General features: G+C 43.4%; 1 protein-coding gene across 5 annotated transcripts in view; it reads right to left on the reverse strand.

Annotated features, from left to right (window-relative positions):
• Window positions 1-21,667, reverse strand: part of BLNK (B cell linker) — an 80,167-nt gene that overhangs the window by 32,929 nt on the left and 25,571 nt on the right. For 4 of the 5 annotated variants that reach the window (XM_007456181.1, XM_007456182.1, XM_007456184.1 and 1 more), the window contains exons 3-5: window positions 19,374-19,423; window positions 6,928-6,968; window positions 2,255-2,411 (exon numbers count right to left, since the gene is read on the reverse strand). In XM_007456181.1, coding sequence (XP_007456243.1) covers window positions 2,255-2,411; window positions 6,928-6,968; window positions 19,374-19,423 — 248 coding nt within the window. The remainder of the gene's footprint in view (window positions 1-2,254; window positions 2,412-6,927; window positions 6,969-19,373; window positions 19,424-21,667) is intronic. The other variant, XM_007456185.1, reaches the window with a different exon arrangement.

Genomic DNA, 21,667 nt, shown 5'->3' on the forward strand with positions numbered 1-21,667 from the left:
GGTCTCAGGGGGGGCAGTACTCCTCAGTGGTTCACTTTGCTCCATGAAGCCTCAAGGGCAGTGATTCTCAATCCTGCCTACACATAGGAACCACCTGGGAGCTTTAAAAAATGCCAAGGCCCCACTCCAGACATGCAGTTTGAACTTCTGGGGAGGGACCTGGTATTATAAGTTTTAAAATTCCCCAGGTTATTCTAAGGTGTATTCAAGGTTGCAACTACTTATGCGGGTGAACCTATACGTTCCTCCCCTTAATGATGTCCTCGAATCATGGGGAAGTCGTGAGTACCCCCTGGTCCAGGACCGTCCTCACCAGGTGTCAGGGAAGGAGTCCAGGCTCTGAAGTCAAGGGCCCTGCATTCAGTCCCCTGCTCTCCACCCACCAGCAGCACTCCTTTGGGCTGCTTCTTCATTATGTAACCTCTCTGGGACTCACATTCCTCATTTTTAAAATGAGGACCGGAGCTATCCACCTCAGAGAGTTATTGTAGGGATTAGGGAGAAAGCAGCAAGGCAGGAGGAGCACTGTGTCTGGCAGAGCCGATGCCTAATATACAGAACTAACCTTACCTGCATAATGTGGTGGAGGGCTTAGGCAACAGGGAGTCTACCCGGTTGATCTGTGAGCACACATTCTGACTGATACACTGTAGGAAAACCTTCGCATAGGAGTAAGCTGGTGGGTTCCCCTTCCTGGAACCAGCCCAGGCGCTTACCCTGGCTTCCTGCTCCTTCCTCCTGCTATGGCCGGCCCCTAGCTTGGTACAGCTGCCCCTGCCTCTGCCTGGCCCACTCTGCTTTCCTCCAGGCGCCTGCTCCAGCCCTCGGCCTGCGCTTCTGCCTCATTGAGGGTATGTGGTTAACTTTACACTTGGTGCCTCCTCGGAAGCCTCCTTCTGGTGGCCTAGCTGCGTTCAGGCACCAAGGCATCTACTTTACTATGCCTATGACTGTCCGTTTTTGTAGTTTCATTGGCAGCTCTTGGAGTTTACTGAGATTTCTTAATATAAGATTTAAGCCCATCAGAAGGAGCAAAGCATAGAACACAGGCTTCGAAGAGTATGACCTGGAATGAGCCGCTTAATCGTCCTGAATAGCGGTTTCTTGGTCTGTAAAATGGGCCTGATGCAGCCCCTTCCTTCCCAGGGTTGTTGCGATGGTTGAACGAGGTCACAAATTTGGTTGCGGTGTGTGGAGCAGAGTGGTGAAGGAGCACGGGCTTTGGAGGCTGAAAGGCCCGACTTGCATCCCAGCTCTGCCACTTATAAACCTTGGCCCAGTGAGTTCACTCCTCTGAGCTTCACTTTCTTCCTTTGTGATTATCAAGAAGGTGAAGTAGGCCATGACTGTAAAGCACCAAGTTGTAAACTGTAAAAAGTCTGGGAGTCTGCCTGTCTTGCTTGCTGCTTAGCATAGCTCCAGCACACAGTAGGTCCTCAATAGATGTGGCATGAAGCAGGGGCAGTACCTGGTACCCTGTAAGGAGGAAGTTATCCTCAGGGATAAGGGACACTAAACCCTTTACACGTAGGGATGCTCTGTACGACTCCTAGCCTCACAGTGATCACATGGACACACTCCCCACCTCACCTTGCTGAACTTAGTCACCTGTTAGAATGGAACACAGACTTCTTCTTGGGGGGTGCGGGGGGGGGCATTAAAAGCTACACTCAGGCCTGGATGCCACACCTAAGACTCGTCCTTTTAACCAATAAGGCTAATTCCAGGCTTAGAGGGCTTCACTCCTATCCTCTCCCCTTGCCCCTCCCCCCAATTAAAACTCCACTGTCCAGACTCAGTGTATCTGTACAGCCTGCCAGCGTGGGGCGGCGGTGGGAGGGATGGAGGAAGGAGGAGCCTTAGCAGACACTGGGATCCCTGAAGGCCATCCTGGTTCCGTACAGCCATCTCAAGAGAAATTCCAGAACCTTGTACGCAGGAAGCCAGAAGAGAAGGGACTAATCTTGGGTTGATTTCTCTGGGGACTATTAGGAATTGAGGTGGGGTGGGGAGCCACGTCAGGATGTGCTTATTTTATCTTTTGCCTGTTTTCAACATTCCCAGTTTAGGGAGGATACCCCCTCCCTTCCCCAAAGGGCAAGCTTACCAGAGGCGGCTCCAGTGCCTGTGAGTGACCAGATGACCCACTTGGAGGTGGTGAGAGTGGGAGGTGCCCACCATGCTGCGACCTTGGCCTGCCCCGCTCCCTGCTGCCCTGAAGGCCGAGAGCCCAAGGTCTGGGTGGGGGACTCACCTACGTACTCGCCCCTGGTGAAGGGCAGGGCCCGGTGAACTGTCCGAGTCTCCTGCTCGGTGGGTGGTGGCTCGTAGCTGTCGTCCCCAGCCTCCTCCGCCGGCAGCACATACATTTCCGAGTCGGAGTGCTCATCTGGGTTTTCATAATCGCTGTCCTGCAAGTACAGATACCATGCTCAGTGCCCCACATGTGCTTAGGAGGGACGGAGGGACAAGAAAGCAAGGCTGGGAGGGGTCGGCTAACCAGGGTTAGGCAGTTGTTAGCGGCAGCCCTGGGGTTGAAGCCGGACCTTTTGCCTCCAAAACGTATCACCTGGACTACTATCCTGGGGGAACTCATGGACCTCTAACCCCAGGGGCGGCTGAATTCTGTATGTCTGCAAAGAACAGCCAGAGATAAAATATATTTTAAGAAGACAGAAAAAGGACCCAATGAAATAGAATAACCAAATAGGTTTTATTAATCATGAAGGTTGATAGTTGAGGAAAATGTAAGTTTAATAATAGAGGGTAAGGAGAAAAGCTCAGGAATACAGACACCTTTGAGGAGATAAGGTTTGTTTGTTTTAAACAGAGCTGGACAGTTGCAGGGACAAGGACTTCAAATTGACTCAGAGTCCATTCTCTTTCTTTTTGTTTGTTTTTTTCATATAAATTTTATTTAAGTCCATATTGAAAATACGTTGAGCCAGTCTAAAGTTCCAACTGTTCACAAGGAGGGAAGTCTTCCCAGCTGCTCAGCTCCTCTCCCTAGAGGCAAACAGAGTGACTAGCTTCTTGTGCGTTTTGTTCAGAGATAGTTTATGTGTGTAGCACACATACATATATTCATATGGAGGAAATATTTGATTCAGGACTTAAGGGGTCCTCTGACCTCCAGTCCACGGCCCCCTCACACTGCCTGACATGATGCTCAATCCGTACATGAATTTCCGATGAATCTATGATGTACCTGCCTTTTGGCCTGTCTCCTTTCCCTGGCAATTGTGTAACATTGAGGCAGGTATAGTGTTTCCTTCATTGCTGTATCCTCAGGGCCCGTGACAGGGCCAGCACGTGATAGGCACTCAGGATGTCTGGAACAAATGAAGGAGTCAGTGAGTGAGCACTGTGCTTTCCTCCTCGGTCCGTAGGGAGGTGCGGGAGAAGAGAGGAAGAGGGTGAAGAGTGGGATAAGGAAAGAGAAAGGAGGCTGAAAATAGAGCTTTTCCCGAGGTGGCTGGAGGAGTGGGGGGAGAGAGAATAAAAGGAGGAAGGAGCCCAAAGGAGGGTGCTTGTCCTTACCCTGACATGGGGGAGGGGAAGGGACAGGGAGAGGGGGGAGGTAAGAAAAGTCCTGTAGGGCGGATTTTCCCAAACCCCTAGGTCAGAAATAGCAGATGGGAATATGAAATTAGGCTGAATAAAGTAATGATAATCGTAATGATTATTATTATAACTAACATTTCTACGCACTGTATATACCTCATTGACCCCTCATCACAATCATATGAGATAGTTCTTTAAAAAACCCATTTTGCACTTGAGGAAACTGAGGCCCAGAGGAGTTGAGTAATTTGAGCCTGCAGTCTGTGCTCTGGAGAAGCCAAAGACTGTTCCCAGGCTGGAGGCCTGGGAGGTGGAGTGGGAGTGAAAGGGTGGGCCGGGGGGAGGCTTAACAGGGCAAGACCCTGGCTTCCCAAGCTAGGGACTCTCTTCATCCAGGCCCCCAATTAGTGCTGTTGCAGCATCCCAGGGAGACGTCAGTATGAGCACTGAGAAGCAGTTGCTTTAATAGACATTCAGAAAGTGAAAGAACCAGTGGGCAGCCAGACACATGTGCCTGAGTGGGGGACGGTTTGGGCACCCCACTTTGTTTCAGTTTTCGTGGAGCAGGGACTGGCTTCCTAGACTTAATTACCTGGAGACTGAGGATCAGTGTGCATCCCGGGGAGGAGTCTGGAGTCCTTGCAGCCCCTCCGGCACAGCAGTCTGACTGAGAGGACCAGGTTGGCAGAGGTGGCAGAGAAAGTAGAAAAAGAGAGATCCCACGTCAGCTGTTCCCGGCAGCCGTCCTCTGACACTGGACTGCCTACCAGACTGTGCCCCCATGAGGACCAGACTGAGACTATATATCCAGGGCCCAGCATGGGACCTGCTGCAGGGTAGGTGCACACCCAGCATACTTGGAATGAATGAATGTGCTGAGCTGCTGCCTGGGCTCTGAAGGGACTGAGGAGGAGGGAATGGATGCTCAGGTAGTGCTGAACTGGCCCTTCATTTGGAAAGTCTTTTCTGTGGGAGATGCACCACAAGCCCCTCCTACTTCAAGCACAGTAGAATGTGTTGAATGCCTTTTCATCAAGAGAATTAAAAGGGAATCTATTCAAACTTCTGAGAGTTTAAAAAAATCCCCTCCCCCGAAATTATTCTAAATTATGACAAGCAAACTTTTTTTGTTAATTAATTAATTAATTAATCCATTCATTCATTCATTCAGTACTTAAGGGAGTACAATACTTTGGACAGTCTAATGGGAACTTTGAAGAAGGGAATGTGTAATCAGACAAAAATCTTCTCAAATTGTCCATTCCTTCATTCATGTAATCAATATTTATTGAGCACCTACTATGTGCCAGCCATCATGCTTGACTCAGAGCACAGTCCCTGGCCTCAGAGTGCTTGTATGCTAGCATGGGAGACCAGCAACAAACAAATAGTGAACAATAAATAAGTAAATAATCAAACAGATAAAATAGATATGCCTGGTCATAGATGCACTGAGGGAATGATTGGGTTCCTGAGACAGAGAGCAAAGGGAAGAGAGATTCTGTCTTGGAGAGGGGTGCTGGAAAGGCCTTCCTGGTGAGAAGCAGACGCTTAAGGCAAACCTGAACTACAAGAAGGGGCCGACCAAGTGAACAAGGTTGGGGATACCCTGGTTTCTCCTTTCTTCCCCTCTTCCTTCACCTGCCCAAGGACCATGAGTCTGAAATCGCTGAGTTAGGCAGGACCTCAAACTGCTGTAGGGACTGAGGGCAGGCCTGCGTGCCTGGGCTGGGCTGAGCAACCCCTGCTGAGGGGGTGCAGGGAAGGCTAGACATGGCTGCAGGGGTCAGATTTCATCGGGTCTGGAGGCTTTAGCAACAAGCCTGGATTTCATTCTATGTACCAAGGGAATCCAATGAGGTAAAAATTGTGAGTGAACGTTCAATCAATCCTTACTATAGCTGGTTCCTTCATTTTGGTTGTTTAACTCTGGGGACACAGTCATTACCTCCTCTTCAGGCTGATTTTATTTTGTGTTTGCTAGGTCCCCACCTTGTCTTCTTCCAGCCAGCCAGCTCAGTTTTCTCGGTTGCCTGGGGGATGTTGGTCCAGCGTCTTAACTTTGCTTCCGATGTGGCCCTGTGTGTGTATGCCTCCAGCAGGGGGCGCAGCTGCAGTGCTTCTGAGGGATCAGTGCTGCTGGACCCTGGGAGGCTATCCATGCCTAAGTGACCCACAGTGAGGCCACCTCACTCCTTCTTTACAAAAATCTTTTCTCTGCAGTTGAAACTGGAGGAACTTCTGTCTCCTGATACTCTGAATAAACTCCAGGTGATGTACACAGTGCAGAGCTGGGCTCAGGCTCAATTCTGGGCACTGGACAGGAGTCCTGGGTTCTCATTCTACTGGGCCACTGAGTAATTGAGAGATGGTCAGCAAGTCATTTTCAGGCTCTTGGCCTCAGTTTCCTTATACGGTGTGTGGTTGTGTGGAGGTCCTCTTGGATCCCTTCCAGATATAAAGCTCACAGACTGGAGCAGCCTAACATTCTGCATGAATCTGATATGTGAGGAATAATCATTGTACAGAAAAGTTTTTAGGATGTCTTGTCTCTATAAGATTCAGCCCCAAAGAGAAGTCGCCCCTGGGGCCCTGTGGGTTGCAGAGCCATCTTGAAGAGGTTCACAATTAATTCTGACACACCACTCCAATGTCATCATGGTCAGGGAGAGCCCTCTCCATCTGTGGCCCCCAGAGTCTGTTCATATCCTCTTGGTCACAGCAAGCCCCTTGAGTTTTAAAAGTCTGCTTCTGAGATCTGAGCGCCTGGGTTTGAATTTTGGAATTGCAAGTTACTTAAACTCTCCATGTCTTGGTTTCTTCACCTGTAAAATGGGCAGGGCTGATGTCCAAACTGTTTAACAACTAATCCAGCCCAGGTATGGACCATGACCTTAAGGAGTGTCCTGGAGACTCCCCGATGTGCCAAGCATTTACTCCTTAGTTTGTTTAGGGCTCCTGGCAGGGACCAAGCAGTGATGGGGCACTGCGGAATTCAGGGCAGAGGCATTTGCCAACTGATTTGGAAATATTCAAGCATTTTAACATCTGTTTTGGCTGTGCTGGTGAGTACTCTGAATACCAGCAGAAAATGGGGATAAGAATGCCCACTGATAGGGCTGTCATGAGGATTACATGAGGGAATAAGTATGAAGCTCCTAGCCTGGCACATGATGGTGCTTGCTCAAGTCAGCCGTGAGGTTATTGCTGCCCTGCCTATAGGTGGCCCTTCCAGCCCAGCCATCTCCCCTCTGTGATGGGCAGCTGACCACCAGCGTGTCATTCAGAAACAAGTCTTTATAAAGGCCTCCCAGGGGCCCTGGTGGAAATGATACCCTTCTAGTCCCAGGAACAAATACTTACAAAGTCATCTGACCACTGCTCCTCTTCGTCAGCTGGCCTCTCTGAAATGGCATGTGGGAAGCAGAATGCACAAACATAAATCTCAGCTGACCAGCTCCACCCTGTCCACAAGCACCCCGAACCTGCCTTCTCTGCCTTTGAGCCACCTGCTCCTATCTACTAGGCCTTGAATGGTTATTACAGTCATCTCATGTTCATTCCATTCAAATCCTTTTTGTTTGTTTGTTTTTTTAAAGTCAGTTCTCAACAAAAACCACATTCACAGAAAGATAGACAAGATGAAAAGGTAGAGGGCTATGTACCAGATGAAGGAACAAGATAAAACCTCAGGAAAACAACTAAGTGAAATGGAGATAGGCAACCTTCCAGAAAAAGAATTCAGAATAATGATAGTGAAGATGATCCAGGACCTCAGGAAAAGAATGGAGGCAAAGATCGAGAAAATGCAAGAAATGTTTAACAAAGATATAGAAAATTAAAGAACAAGCAAACAGGGATGAACAATACAATAACTGAAATGAAAAATACACTAGAAGAAATCAATAGCAGAATAACTGAGGCAGAAGAACGGATAAGTGACCTGGAAGACAGAATGGTGGAATTCACTGCTGCGGAACAGAATAAAGAAAAAAGAATGAAAAGAAATGAAGACAGCCTAAGAGACCTCTGGGACAACATTAAACACAACAACATTCGCATTATAGGAGAAGGAGAAGAGAGAGAAAAAGGACCTGAGAAAACATTTGAAGAGATTATAGTTGAAAACTTCCCTAACATGGGAAAGGAAATAGCCACCCAAGTCCAGGAAGTGCAGAGAGTCCAATACAGGATAAACCCAAGGAGAAACACGCTGAGACACATAGTAATCAAACTGGCAAAAATTAAAGACAAAAATTATTGAAAGCAACAAGGGAAAAACGACAAATAACATAAACTCCCATAAGGTTAACAGCTGATTTCTCAGAAGAAACTCTACAAGCCAGAAGGGAGCGGCATGATATACTTAAAGTGATGAAAGGGAAGAACCTACAAACAAGATTACTCTACCAGGCAAGGATCTCATTCAGATTTGATGGAGAAATCAAAAGCTTTACAGACAAGCAAAAACTAAGAGATTTAAGCACCACCAAACCAGCTCTACAACAAATGCTAAGTGGGAAACACAAGAGAAGAAAAAGACATACAAAAACAAAACCCCCCAAATTAAGAAAATGGTAAAAGGAACATACATATTGATAATTACCTTAAACGTGAATGGATTAAATGCTCCAACCAAAAGACCCAGGCTTGCTGAATGGATACAAAAACAAGACCCATATATATGCTGTCTACAAGAGGCCCACTTCAGACCTAGGGATGCATACAGACTGAAAGAGAGGGGATGGAAAAAGATATTCCATGCAAATGGAAATCAAAAGAAAGCTGGAGTAGCAATACTCATATCAGATAAAATAGACTTTAAAATAAAGAATGTTACAAGAGAAAAGGAAGGACACTATGTAATGATCAAGGGATCAATCCAAGAAGAAGATATAACAATTATAAATATATATGCACCCAACATAGGAGCATCTCAATACATAAGGCAACTACAAACAGCTCTAAAAGAGGAAATCGACAGTAACACAATAATAATGGGGGACTTTAACCCCTCACTTACGTCAATGGACAGATCATCCAAAATGAAAATAAATAAGGAAACAGAAGATTTAAATGACACAATAGACCAGATAGATTTAATTGATACTTATAGGACATTCCATCCAAAAACAGCAAATTACACTTTCTTCTCAAGTGCGCATGGAACATTATCCAGGATAGATCACACCTTGGGTCACAAATCAAGCCTCAGCAAATTTAAAAAAATTGAAATCATATCAAGCATCTTTTCTGACCACAACGTTATGAGATTAGAAATGATTTACAGGGAAAACAACATAAAAAACACAAACACATGGAGGCTAAACAATACGTTACTAAATAACCAAGAGATCACTGAAGAAATCAAGGAGGAAGTCAAAAAATACCTAGAGACAAATGACAATGAAAACATGATGATCCAAAACCTATGGGATGCAGCAAAAGCAGTTCTAAGAGGGAAGTTTATAGCTATACAAGCCTACCTCAAGAAACAAGAAAAATCTCAAATAAACAATCTAACCTTACACCTAAAGGAGCTAGAGAAAGAAGAACAAACAAAACCCAAAGTTAGCAGAAGGAAAGAAATCATAAAGATCAGAGCAGAAATAAATGAAATAGAAACAAAGAAAATAATAGCAAAGATCAATAAAACTAAAAGCTGGTTCTTTGAGGAGATAAACAAAATTGGTAAACCATTAGCCAGACTCATCAAGTAAAAGAGGGAGAAGACTCAAATCAATAAAATTAGAAATGAAAAAGGAGAAGTTACAACAGACACCGTAGAAATACAAAGCATCCTAAGAGACTACTACAAGCAACTCTATGCCAATAAAATGGACAACCTGGAAGAAATGGACAAATTCGTAGAAAGGTATAACCTCCCAAGACTGAGCCAGGAAGAAATAGAAAATATGAACAGACCAATCACAAGTAATGAAATTGAAACTGTGATTAAAAGTCTTCCCACAAACAAAAGTACAGGACCAGATGGCTTCACAGGTGAATTCTATCAAACGTTTAGAAAAGAGCTAACACCCATCCTTCTCAAACTCTTCCAAAAAATTGCAAAGGAAGGAAAACTTCCAAACTCATTCTATGAGGCCACCATCACCCTGATACCAAAACCAGACAAAGATACTACAAAAAAAGAAAATTACAGACCAATATCACTGATGAATATAGATGCAAAAATCCTCAGCAAAATACTAGCAAACAGAATCCAACAACACATTAAAAGGATCATACACCATGATCAAGTGGGATTTATCTCAGTGATGCAAGGATTCTTCAGTATAGGCAAATCAATCAATGTGATACACCATATTAACAAACTGAAGAATAAAAACCATATGATCCTCTCAATAGATGCAGAAAAAGCTTTTGACAAAATTCAACACCCATGTATGACAAAAACTCTCCAGAAAATGGGCATAGAGGGAACCTACTTCAACATAATAAAGGCCATATACGACAAACCCACCACAAACATCATTCTCAATGGTGTTTCCTCTAAGATCAGGAACCAGACAAGGATATCCACTCTCACCACTATTATTCAACATAGTTTTGGAAGTCCTGGCCATGGCAATCAGAGAAGAAAAAGAAATAAAAGGAATACAAATTGGAAAAGAAGAAGTAAAACTGTCACTGTTTGCAGATGACATGATACTCTACATAGAGAATCCTACTGATGCCACCAGGAAACTACTAGAGCTAATCAATGAATTTGGTAAAGTAGCAGGATAAAAAATTAATGCACAGAAATCTCTTGCATTCCTATACACTAATGATGAAAAATCTGAAAGAGAAATTAAGGAAACACTCCCATTTACCATTGCAACAAAAAGAATAAAATACCTAGGAATAAACCTACCTAGGGAGAAAAAACACCTGTATGCAGAAAACTGTAAGACACTGATGAAAGAAATTAAAGATGATACCAACAGATGGAGAGATAGACCATGTTCTTGGATTGGAAGAATCAATATTGTGAAAATGACTATACTACACAAAGCAATCTACAGATTCAGTGCAATCCCTATCAAATTACCAATGGCATTTTTACAGAACTAGAACAAAAAAATCTTAAAATTTGTATGGAGACACAAAAGACCCCAAATAGCCAAAGCAGTCTTGAGGGAAAAAAACGGAGCTGGAGGAATCAGACCCCCTGCCTTCCGACTATACTACAAAGCTACAGTAATCAAGACAATATGGTAGTGGCACAAAAACAGAAATACAGATCAATGGAACAGGATAGAAAGCCCAGAGATAAACCCACACACCTATGGTCAACTAATCAGTGACAAAGGAGGCAAGGATATACAATGGAGAAAAGACAGTCTCTTCAATAAGTGGTGCTGGGAAAACTGGACAGCTACATGTAAAAGAATGAAATTAGAACGGTCCCTAACACCATACACAAAAATAAACTCAAAATGAATTTGAGACCTAAATGTAAGGCCAGACACTATAAAACTCTTAGAGGAAAACATAGGAAGAACACTCTTTGACATAAATCACAGCAAGATCTTTTTTGATCCACCTCCTAGAGTAATGGAAATAAAAACAAAAATAAACAAATGGGACCTAATGAAACTTAAAAGCTTTTGCACAACAAATGAAACTATAAACAAGATGAAAAGACAACCCTCAGAATGGGAGAAAATATTTGGAAATGAATCAACAGACAAACGATTAATCTCCAAAATATATAAACAGCTCATGCAGCTCAATATTAAAAAAACAAACAACCCAATCCAAAAATGGGCAGAAGCCCTAAATAGACATTTCTCCAAAGAAGACACACAGATAGCCAAGAAGCACATGAAAAGCTGCTCAACATCACTAATTATTAGCGAAATGCAAATCAAAACTACAATGAGGTATCACCTCACACCAGTCAGAATGGGCATCATCAGAAAATCTACAAACAACAAATGCTGGAGAGGGTGTGGAGAAAAGGGAACCCTCTTTCACGTTTGATGGGAATGTAAATTGATACAGCCACTATGGAGAACAGTATGGAGGTTCCTTAAAGAACTAAAAATAGAATTACCATATGATCCAGCAATCCCACTACCAGGCATATACCCAGAGAAAACCATAATTCAAAAAGGCACATGCACCCCAATATTCACTGCAGCCCTATTTACAAAACCCAGGTCATGCAAGCAACCTAAATGCCCATTGACAGACAAATGGATAAAGAAGTTGTGGTACATATATACAATGGAATATTACTCGGCCATGAAAAGGAATGACATTGGGTCATTTGTTGAGACATGGATGGGTCTAGAGACTGTCATACAGAGCGAAGTAAGTCAGAAAGAGAAAAACAAGTAGCGTATATTAACACATATATGTGGAACCTAGAAAATGGTACAGATGAACCGGTTTGCAGAGCAGAAATTGAGACACAGATGTAGAGAACAAACGTATGGACACCAAGGGGGGAAAGCGGTGGGGGGTGGGGGGTGGTGTGATGAATTGGGAGATTGAGACTGACATGTATACACTGATGTATGTAAAATGGTTGACTAATAAGAAAAAGAATTTTGAAAAAAATAATATAAAATAAAATAAAGTCAGTTCTCAATGTGTTAAGAAAAGTCTCACTGGGGCAGAGAAATGGTGCATCTGACCCTTATATGTCTTTGTCAAGGGACATTTTTGGGACCTGAGAGTAGCAATCTATACTGTGCTGCTTCCAAGGATTTCTCTGAGTCAATATGTGGATGGTGTAATAGGAAGAGCACTGGACAGGGAGTCAGATAGACCTAAATTCTCATCCAGGATCTGTTTCTAACTAGTTGGAGAGTAGGCAAGAATACCTAACATCTCTGGGCCTCAATTTTCCAGATCTATAAAATAAAATAAAATTCCAGATCTCTAAAAGAGAGTACTTTCTATGATTCTCTGTGGCTCAAATGTTGACTTTCTTATAAAAAAATTTTTTTTCTGGTGCTTTACTCCATGCCAGGCAATATGATCAGAGCTTTGTACTCACTTAGCTCTCTCAAAAATCTTATGAATAAACTGAGCACTAGAGAAAATAAATCATTTGCCGAAGGTCATATAGTAAATGGTAAAACCAAGGGTTGAGCCCTGGAAGTTGATTGACTTCCAAGTGCATGCTCTGAACCCCAGCGTTATGCTGCCTCATTGTCCTTGGGCTCCAGGGTGCAGGCACTGTCTTAGGCTCCACAGGATGTGTAAAAATGGATGTGACAGGTCTTAAGTAGCTTATGATCTTGAAGAATAAAATAGGTCTGGATTATGACAGTCAAGGAGACTATTAGACCCCTTTCCCTCCAAAGTATGAGAAGCTTAACATCAATCCCATCACATAAACTGACCTTAGAATCTAAATACAATTCACTCAACGAGACACAGGTTCAGATGGCAGAGTGGCTCTGATGACTGCACCATAGAGCACCCCATCTTCCCTCCCACCCCACTGAGCAGCCATGGCTAGAAGGCCTGGTGGATGGTCCCTGAACCCCCCAGAACCTCAGTGGAAGCTTTTCTTGCCATTTCTATCCCCTGCCACAGCAGACCACTGACTCCAGATCCAGGGGGAGTCCACAGAGGCACAAGGAAAAGAATTATGGAGCTGAAGCGCGGGCCAGAAGGAAGTCTTTGGATCAGGGTGGCCAGATTTTAAGCAATGGCATCAACAGCACCCTCTCTCGGGAGAAACATGATAGGCTCTAAGAAGGAGCTTCATTCTACAAGTCAAACGTGAGTCAAACTTTGACATTAACAGAAAATAATTCTTATGAAATTATTCTCTGGGTTGACTTATACCAAATTATAGTGTATTCTGATCATTAGGTTTGCCAAGAAACTCTAGAAGAATAGGTGAACAAGTCCTCTTCCCAATATGCCAATACTGGAACAGTGGGGGAATAAATTTCTAATACCTTAAGTTTGGGGATAACTGAAGGTCAAAACGTAAGGCAGCACGATGTTTTTGTTTCAATCATTTACAATAGAAACCTTTATAAAATGCTTTTATAAGACACACTTCCCTGCCTCGGTTCACTCCTTTTCTCAGTCAGGCAGAGTCCACTTTCTGATTAGCTACTGGTGAAAGCAGTTGCAGCCATCGTCTAACTAGTTTTCCTGTCTCCATTATCCTTCCTGTTCAATTCATCCTTCCGACCGTTTCTGGCTATTTTCTTAAAATAAAGGTTGGATCATGCTGTTCCTTTCCTCAAGAATCATTAGTGGCTCCCTATGGAATAAAGTCAAGCTTCTGTATCAACACATTCAAACGCCTGAACCTGCTGTCCCTCCATCGGCTCCTCTTGCAGCCGGAACTTCCTTGTTCACGTCTAGTAATACCAGACAGCTGGTTCCTCCATCCTGCACTTTTGATAGTTCTCTGCTGTGCTAGCGCTGCTCCCCCAGCCCATCTTCCTTCTTCCGTGGAAATCCCTGTCATCCCTCCTCCATAAGGTCTTTCCCAGTCCCTCTGCTCATAACCCAACAAATTCTTCCTCTGAGCCCTCGTAGATGCTGCTGGCACCTTGTGCTATGACTAAGTTCTGCCCTGTGCTATGACTAAGTTGTTTGTGTCTCTCTGTACGGAAAAGCAAGACCTATTGAATTTATCTTTGGGTCTGGATGGCATTTTGCATTTGTAGTTCTGCATTAACAAAAGCATAGACTGATAAATGTGTTGAATGGGTGACAGTGAGGAAAATCATGATAGATTCCATCATTGAATACCTCCTATGCGCTGGGTGCTAGGGGAAGTGTTATAAGTGTATTTCTTCATTCATCCTCAAAGCAGTACTATGTGGTAGGTGCCATTATTATCTCTGTTTTACAATCGAGGAAACTGGGGCTAAGGCAAATGTGTCTGAGGCACATGGCTGGTGAGTATGGGGGCTGGATTGGAGGCCAGGCTGCATTGGCTCCTGCAGCTGAAATCTCATGTGAACCACCTGGCCCTCCACTGAGCATTCAGATAAAACCAAGGAGAAACAGAAAGCTCTGCTTCTATGGTGGGCATTTACCCAGCAATCCCTGTCTAAGTATCTTTCTTTGCCCTGAGGTCTCCCCGCTTTATCATTGCTCCGGTCTCTTCCCCAAACGTTATCAGTGGTGGGAGGAGAAGGTGGGCCTCCTGGGGACGTGACAACAGCCCCTGGCTGTCAGGGCCCTAGGGTACAAGGAGAGAGGCCTTGTTCAGTTCTGACCTCTCAGGGGCTTGCAGAGCGACGAGTGGGGCTTCTGCATTGACCCCAGAAGACTCTGGGGGCACCACGACTGATCTCCCCTCCCCACCCTCCCTCTCCAGCCAGACCTTAGACTCAAAGATAGAGAAGGGTGTTCAACTCTGAAAGTTCAACAAGCAGGTGTTAATGTCAGAGGCTCTGGGGCTTTCAGAATAGTAAATAAGAAATACCCCAGAAAAGTGTAGCCATCCCGGCTCGGGTCAAAGGGAGGAAAAATGGAAGCCTGGGGTGGGTCTTCTGTTTAGTGGCTGCAGCAACCTTGGACAGGTTACTTAATGTTCCTGAAACACATTTTCCTCATTTGTGAAACTGAGATAGTCATTTCTATATAATGTGCTAATGGGAGATTAAATGAGCTAATGTCTGTAAAGAGCTTAGCATAATGGCCAGGACAGAGTAAACACCCAATATGTTTTGGATATCTTCCTTTCCTACAACAATGCCAGCTGCACAGGAGTAATACAGTTTGGTCAGTGGACCGTGAGCTCCCTGTGAGCAATGTTCCCTCCTCAGAGACCAAGCAGGGTTCTGAGGTCTGAAGTGAAAGCAACAGGCTTCACACTGGCCTGACCTGCATCTGTAGGAGGTCCAGGCCTCCATTCTTTGTATAATTCAAGCTTTGTCCTTACACACTCCACTGGAGGGGCTGTGGTTACTCTTTTGCTGACCTCTGGGGGGTGCTGGCTCTTTCTATCCTCTGCTCTCTGAAGGTCAGCATCACCAAGGTCAACACACTCTCCAACTTCGCTTAAAGGGTTTGGGAAGCCATTTGCTTCCGGAACTGGAAAGAGGACATAATTCCAGCATCCAGCTGAAACAGGTGGGGCTGTTTCAGAAGCCTTGGGTGGATCAAATCTGCACAGACCTCCAGGGAGCACTTGATAGGTTTCCTGGGCTCAGGAGGTCTGGTGGGCTAAGGTCTCCAAGCACTGGGGCCTCCAAGATCTTTGAAGATGCTATAGGTTCAGGAGGAACTGTCAGGGTTGGTTTCTGTAGGCCCCAGGCTTGCAGCTGCGCAGGGACCCCAAGGCTCAGGGAAAGTAGCTGGAAATGCTCCTGGGACATGAGTTGGGGGGGCAGGGATTGGCAAAGGGGGTACTAACTGCAGGTGATGTTGGTGGTTTTGCCAAAAGGACCTTTTCCAGGGATTGAGTGTAAGAGCAGAGAGATTAAGCAAGGCCGTATTGGTCTGGTGAAACAATAGGATGAATTTTAGAGATTCTGGAACTTCAACAGATTTGTCTTTCAGTTCAGGAGAATCAATAAGGACAGAGTTGGTGGTTTATAGCAGGGTTTGTCAAATTTAATATACATTCAAATCCTCTGGAGTTCTTCTTAAAATGCAAATTCTGATCCAGTAGTTCTAGGGTGGAGCAGAGATTTTGCATTTCTAACAAGCTCCCAGGTGATGCTGTTGCTGCCAGGCTAGGAATTACACTTTGAGTAGCAAAGACTTAGAAGACACGACTGGGCCAGGTTTCCGTGTTCCAAGAGAGATTAAGTACAAATGTACTGATATCAAGACTATTTGGGGGGTTTCAGGGAAGAGAGCAGGTGTCTGAGGTCAAGAAAGGGAACTTCTGAGCATCAAGGAGATTGGAAGAGGCAAAGTTCTAAAGCCAGGGAAGGTTAGGGGAGACTTGCTTCATCACTGGGCCCTGGGCTCCCAGGACTTGTGTTTCTGCCAGAGTGTTGAGTATTTGCTTTGGCGGGAACCTAACAGGTCTTCTGGTTCAGCCCTGCATGATCTAGAAAAGGAGAAAAGAGTGAGTTGTCCAAAGTTACACAGCCATTTAGTGGCTAGGCATTGAAGGACCTTGTATGCAGGCTTGGTAGTTTGCAGTTCTTCTTGTTGATGATGTAGAGCCATGAAAATATTTAAGCAAAGGTATTTCAGAACAGTTCTCTGGTGGAGGTTGAGAGGACCCCGTGGAATTAGGAATTCAGGAGACTACTTAGAGGCTTTTGTTCTAGGACAAGCAAGAGATGACTAGGGTCTGAGCTGTAGCCATGTAAATAGAGAGGGGCAAAAATATTTGAGAGACACTTAAAAGAGAGAATTATTAAGTTTTAGAGATTAATTTTTTTTGTAGAGGTTGAAGGCAGAGGAGTAATCAAGGATGATCTCCAGTGTGTGTGGGTTAGGCCAAAGGGTGAATAAATCATGAAAGCTCCCCATCTTCTGCCCAAGTAAAAAGTAGAGGAAAAGAAGGGGCCTGGGTGAGGGCATGAGCAAGGAGACAGTTGGGTCTGAGGAGGCCATCAGGAGACATCCATCCTGAAGTCAGATAGATCCAATTGCCTCTGAGGACCTAATGTTTGTATCCAGCATCTCCAGTGCTGCTGGGTCATCTACAAAGTGACAAACGTTCCTCCTGATTCCCCAGGATTCAAATTGAATGTCACCGTCTCAGAGAGACCTTCCCTGACTGCTTACGTTGTTCCCTTACCCCATACTGATTCCCTATCACTGCATCTGCCATATTCCTTCACAGCAGTTACCATGTTTGGTAATCTGTATTTACCTGTTTATGTTCTGATTTATTATGTGACTCCCCACTAGTCATTAGGCACTTTAAGGTTGAAGACTATATTTTGTTCCTTATTATATATCTAGCACAGTGAGTGTCAAACAGGACACTCGTGTAATATTTGTTGAGTGAATCAAAGACTGTGTGGTATGGCTGAAGCACCTGGAGATGTTTATTCTAGAGAAGAAGCCATTCGAAGGACCTCACTTCTTAATTCTATCCTTGAAGTTTCACAGAACAACTCTGTTTCCCCTTTTTTTAATATTTAAAAACTTGCACTGTGTGGCCACCCGGAGAGATTTAGGAAGCCACAGGAAATGGATCGCATCTTCATCCCTCCAGGGTTGTCTCTCTGTGACTGGAGCAGATAGGCTTGGGAGGTCATCACAGGATGTGTCTAAGTGGAAAGTGGGCCTTGTGTGTGGTGCATGGGGGGTGGGTATCTTTAAGCATTGGATTGGATGTTAGATTATATGACCTCTGGGGTCCCTTTAAAATCTGAGACTCCATGATTCCATATTTTCCGATCAAACCTTTGGGTACATAACAGGTTCAGTCTGCTTTGATTTCTTTTCTTTTTTAGAACTTGGAGGGGAAAATGTATTTGTTCTCTTTAACTTTTCTTTTTTTTTTTTTTGGCTGCACCGCTTGGCTTGTGGGATATTAGTTCCCCAACCAGGGATTGAACCCGGGCCCTCCGCCAGGGAATTCCCTCATTTGCTTTTGATTAAGTAGATTTTAGACAAGATTGGGTGTGTTCAGGGTGGTATGGCCATAGACAAATTAGGTAGATTTTAAAAGTCAGGACGGGGTGTTTATTCTTTAGCTCCAAATTGCAAAGGAATCCCCTAATCAACTGTCTAGGCTTGCTGACTGATTGGCAATGTGAGGTCAATAAATACTGTGAGACCTAGTGAGTTCTGGAAAGTGACCAATGGATCAGTCACCAGACTTGGTATGCTGGTCAGCATTTCTGAATGTGATAAGATTTCATCAGTGCCCAAGGGGAACTCAACTACCTGATTTAATGCTATCTTGATCAGTGGCAGAAAAAAATAAAATAAAATAGTAATCATCCTTTAAGGTTGTGATTTGGTTTTAGCTGTTGCCCTATAGAGGAAGAGTCTTCATCAATGTCTGTAGCCTTGTGGTTTTCACTGAGGGCTGTATAGATCTGTCCATATCCAGGACATTTTTATATTTAAGCCAGTAGAAAGAGATTTTAGACTTATCCTCCCAATGCATCTGTTCTAGAAAAGGAAAGTGTGGTGGATAGTTTACTTAGCTTACTGCTGCCATAAACACTACCAATCTCAAGACTAACTCCTATTCCCTGACGAAGTTGATCTTAGGTGGAGTGGGGTTGCAGGGCTAAAACTTGGAGAGTACTGAGTAACTATGTGCTATTAGTAATTTATTCCACACCCCTCCCCCCCACCTCACTGACCCTCAGATATCTATTTTAACAATTCTTTGTCTAGGAAGCCTTCCATTCCCCACTTCCTGCACATTCTCCACCTCAGATTAGATTAGGTACTGTTGCTATGTACTTCCATAGAACTTTGTGCTTCCCCATCACGCTGAATTGTAATTGCTTTTAATATCATTTATCTTCCCTTCTAGACTATAAATTCTGTGAATATGGAGATTATATCTATTTTATTTTCACTGTATTTCTACTAAAACCTTCTATGTGCCTGGCACATGGAAGTTGCTTAGTACATATTTGATAAATAGGTGAGTGGATGTATGTATGTATGTATGTATGTATGTATGGATGGATGGATGGATGGATGGATGTATGTATGGATGTATGGATGTATGTATGGATGGATGGATGGATGGATGGATGGACTGAAGGATTACTACCTCCCCACTACAGTCAAATGCCTAATAGATTTGGTCATTCTTAAAATTAGGATGGGCTCCTTTTGTTTTCAAATGAGGAGAACAGTGTTCACTTTTCAAGAAGTAACAGTGAACGTTAGATTAGTCAAGAGTTCAAGTATCTTAGAAATACTCTTACCTGAGGCATAGTCCCTTCGCGGAACACTTGGAGGTGCTTTGACTTTCAGCCTGTAAATAGCAAATTAGACAACTGGTCAGTGAGTAGGACAACTGTTGTCAAGGTCCATGGTATAAGCATGTTTAGAGATAATGGATAGATAACTAACAGAATAATAACTTCTTTTGGACTCATCACATTGAAAGACTAAACGTACTGTAAACGTACCGAAGCCATTAGTCAGCGGTTTCCCACCTCTCCCCATCTCCCCCATGTGGCTGTGACTCGACAAAAGTGAAGTTGGGAGGTGAAAGAGCTCCGAGAGGCCAGAATACATGTAAGCACTGAGCTCAGAGGTTCAAGGACGGTAAATGTTAATTGGTTGATAGGAAGGGAAGAGAAGATGAACTCTATTTTAACAAATAATTTAATAAACGCTTTAAATAATAGTAAAAAATTAGCTATAATCAACAGTTCAGCTGTAGGTGGGACTGAAATTATTTTTGTACTATTGAAAAAATGCCAAATAAGTGAGCAGTGAGTGTCTCCAGGTTGGGGATTGTGATATTTAGATTAGAAGTTGAACTGTTTCAAGCACTCTCAAAACTGCTATCTTTATGCACATATAAAATGTTCTGAATATGCACAATGCTTCCCCACTCATTAAAAGGAGAAAGCTAAAATTACATTTCAAAAATGTATCCCAGTTTTTAGGCTTTTTACAAGTTCTGAAAACACTTTCTCTTTCATTGTTTGAAATGTGTAAGGTTTATAGTAAATTATTATTTTTAATAATAGTTACCCATTTTATTTAAGAATGATTTGCTTAGTGAAATTTAAAATATATATAAATAAACCTATATAAAACTCAATAGCCTTCATATACTAAAATATCACATCTCTTTATATAAGCAGTGTATAAGGTAACCATTACATACAAAACGTATTTCATTTTTGGGGAAAGAAAGTGGTACAGAAAATCATGTCTGATTACAAAAAACAAGCCTTATAAACCAGAACTGTAATGTTGCAAAAATAACAATATTTATATTTGCCTAGAAATTCTGCTTTTTGTTTCCCCAAAGGCTCTCCTGTTTGTTATTTCATTTAATTCTCAGCAAGCCAGCAGGATGAGCTGGGAAGACATTGTCATTAGACCTGTGATGAGGTCCAGAGAGAGATTGTCCAAGGTGATGAAGGGAAGAAAAACAAAAACAAAAGTGTATCTGGTGCCAGGTCTGTTCGTGGAACATTAAGATTTCAAGAAACACAATCCAACTATTACTTGTTATTGCCTTCCTTTCAAAAAAGAAAAGAAAGGGTATTTTAATACCCCCAAATGTGTGAAGGTCATCATCTCAGAATAAAGGGCAGATTCAAGAGATTACCGTTGTTCACTGAACACCGACCAGGAATAAGAGGTGTGGTTTGGGCCTCACTGAGCAGCCAGCAGCTGCGTGCCAACCCCCAACACTTCAAGGTCCTTATTTTCTCATTTGGCCATGAACCAGTGACAACTCTGTTCTGCTCTTCTGTTAGGAAACCAGTGTGCTCAACTGTGCTTTCTCCTTTCAAGGTGGCGCTTGTTGCTTGGTTACGAGTGAAAGCTTAACTTCGGGGCACTTAGACCCAAAGGGCCATTGACTTCACCCAGGGTAATGACTGTGGCAGCCATATTTTCCAAGCTGAGAAGAAAACATGGTTTGTCAAGTAAAAGTGCATTTAGGGATAATGGGCAGAATGAAGTAGAAATTATATGGAAAAATTTGAGCTCCATGGCTTCTGTTAAGTATGACTGGCCACGGAATAAAAAGACATTTTATACAAAGACTTCATATTATTGAGAGAATTGGTGTATTGTAAAATTGGCAACTGTGGGATAATTAATCTGTGGGATAATTAAAACAATGACTAGCAGGGTTCTCTCATTTCAATGAGATTCTATATATATCAGAAATAAGAAATGAAAATAATCACACACCTCTCCCCATCATAGGACAGAACACGAAGACAAATTCTTCTCCTGTATGAGGTGACAATTGCCCCACAAGCAGAAGACCATTTTAACTATTTTATGATGATCAGTTATACATATTGAAATTCGTTTACATTTTATAGCCTAAAAACACCACAAAAAGTGATTTCTTACTCTTTTTTTTTAAAATTTTTATTTGTTTTTTGGCTGCATTGGGTCTTCGTTGCTGCGTGCAGGCTTTCTCTAGTTGTGGCGAACGGTGGCTACTCTGCTGTGCGCAAGCTTCTCGTGGTGGCTTCTCTTGTTGCAAAACACAGACTCTAGGTGCGCAGGCTTCAGT

This window comes from Lipotes vexillifer, unplaced genomic scaffold (assembly GCF_000442215.2).
Source record: "Lipotes vexillifer unplaced genomic scaffold, Lipotes_vexillifer_v1.1 scaffold184, whole genome shotgun sequence".
NCBI classification, from domain to species: domain Eukaryota; kingdom Metazoa; phylum Chordata; class Mammalia; order Artiodactyla; family Lipotidae; genus Lipotes; species Lipotes vexillifer.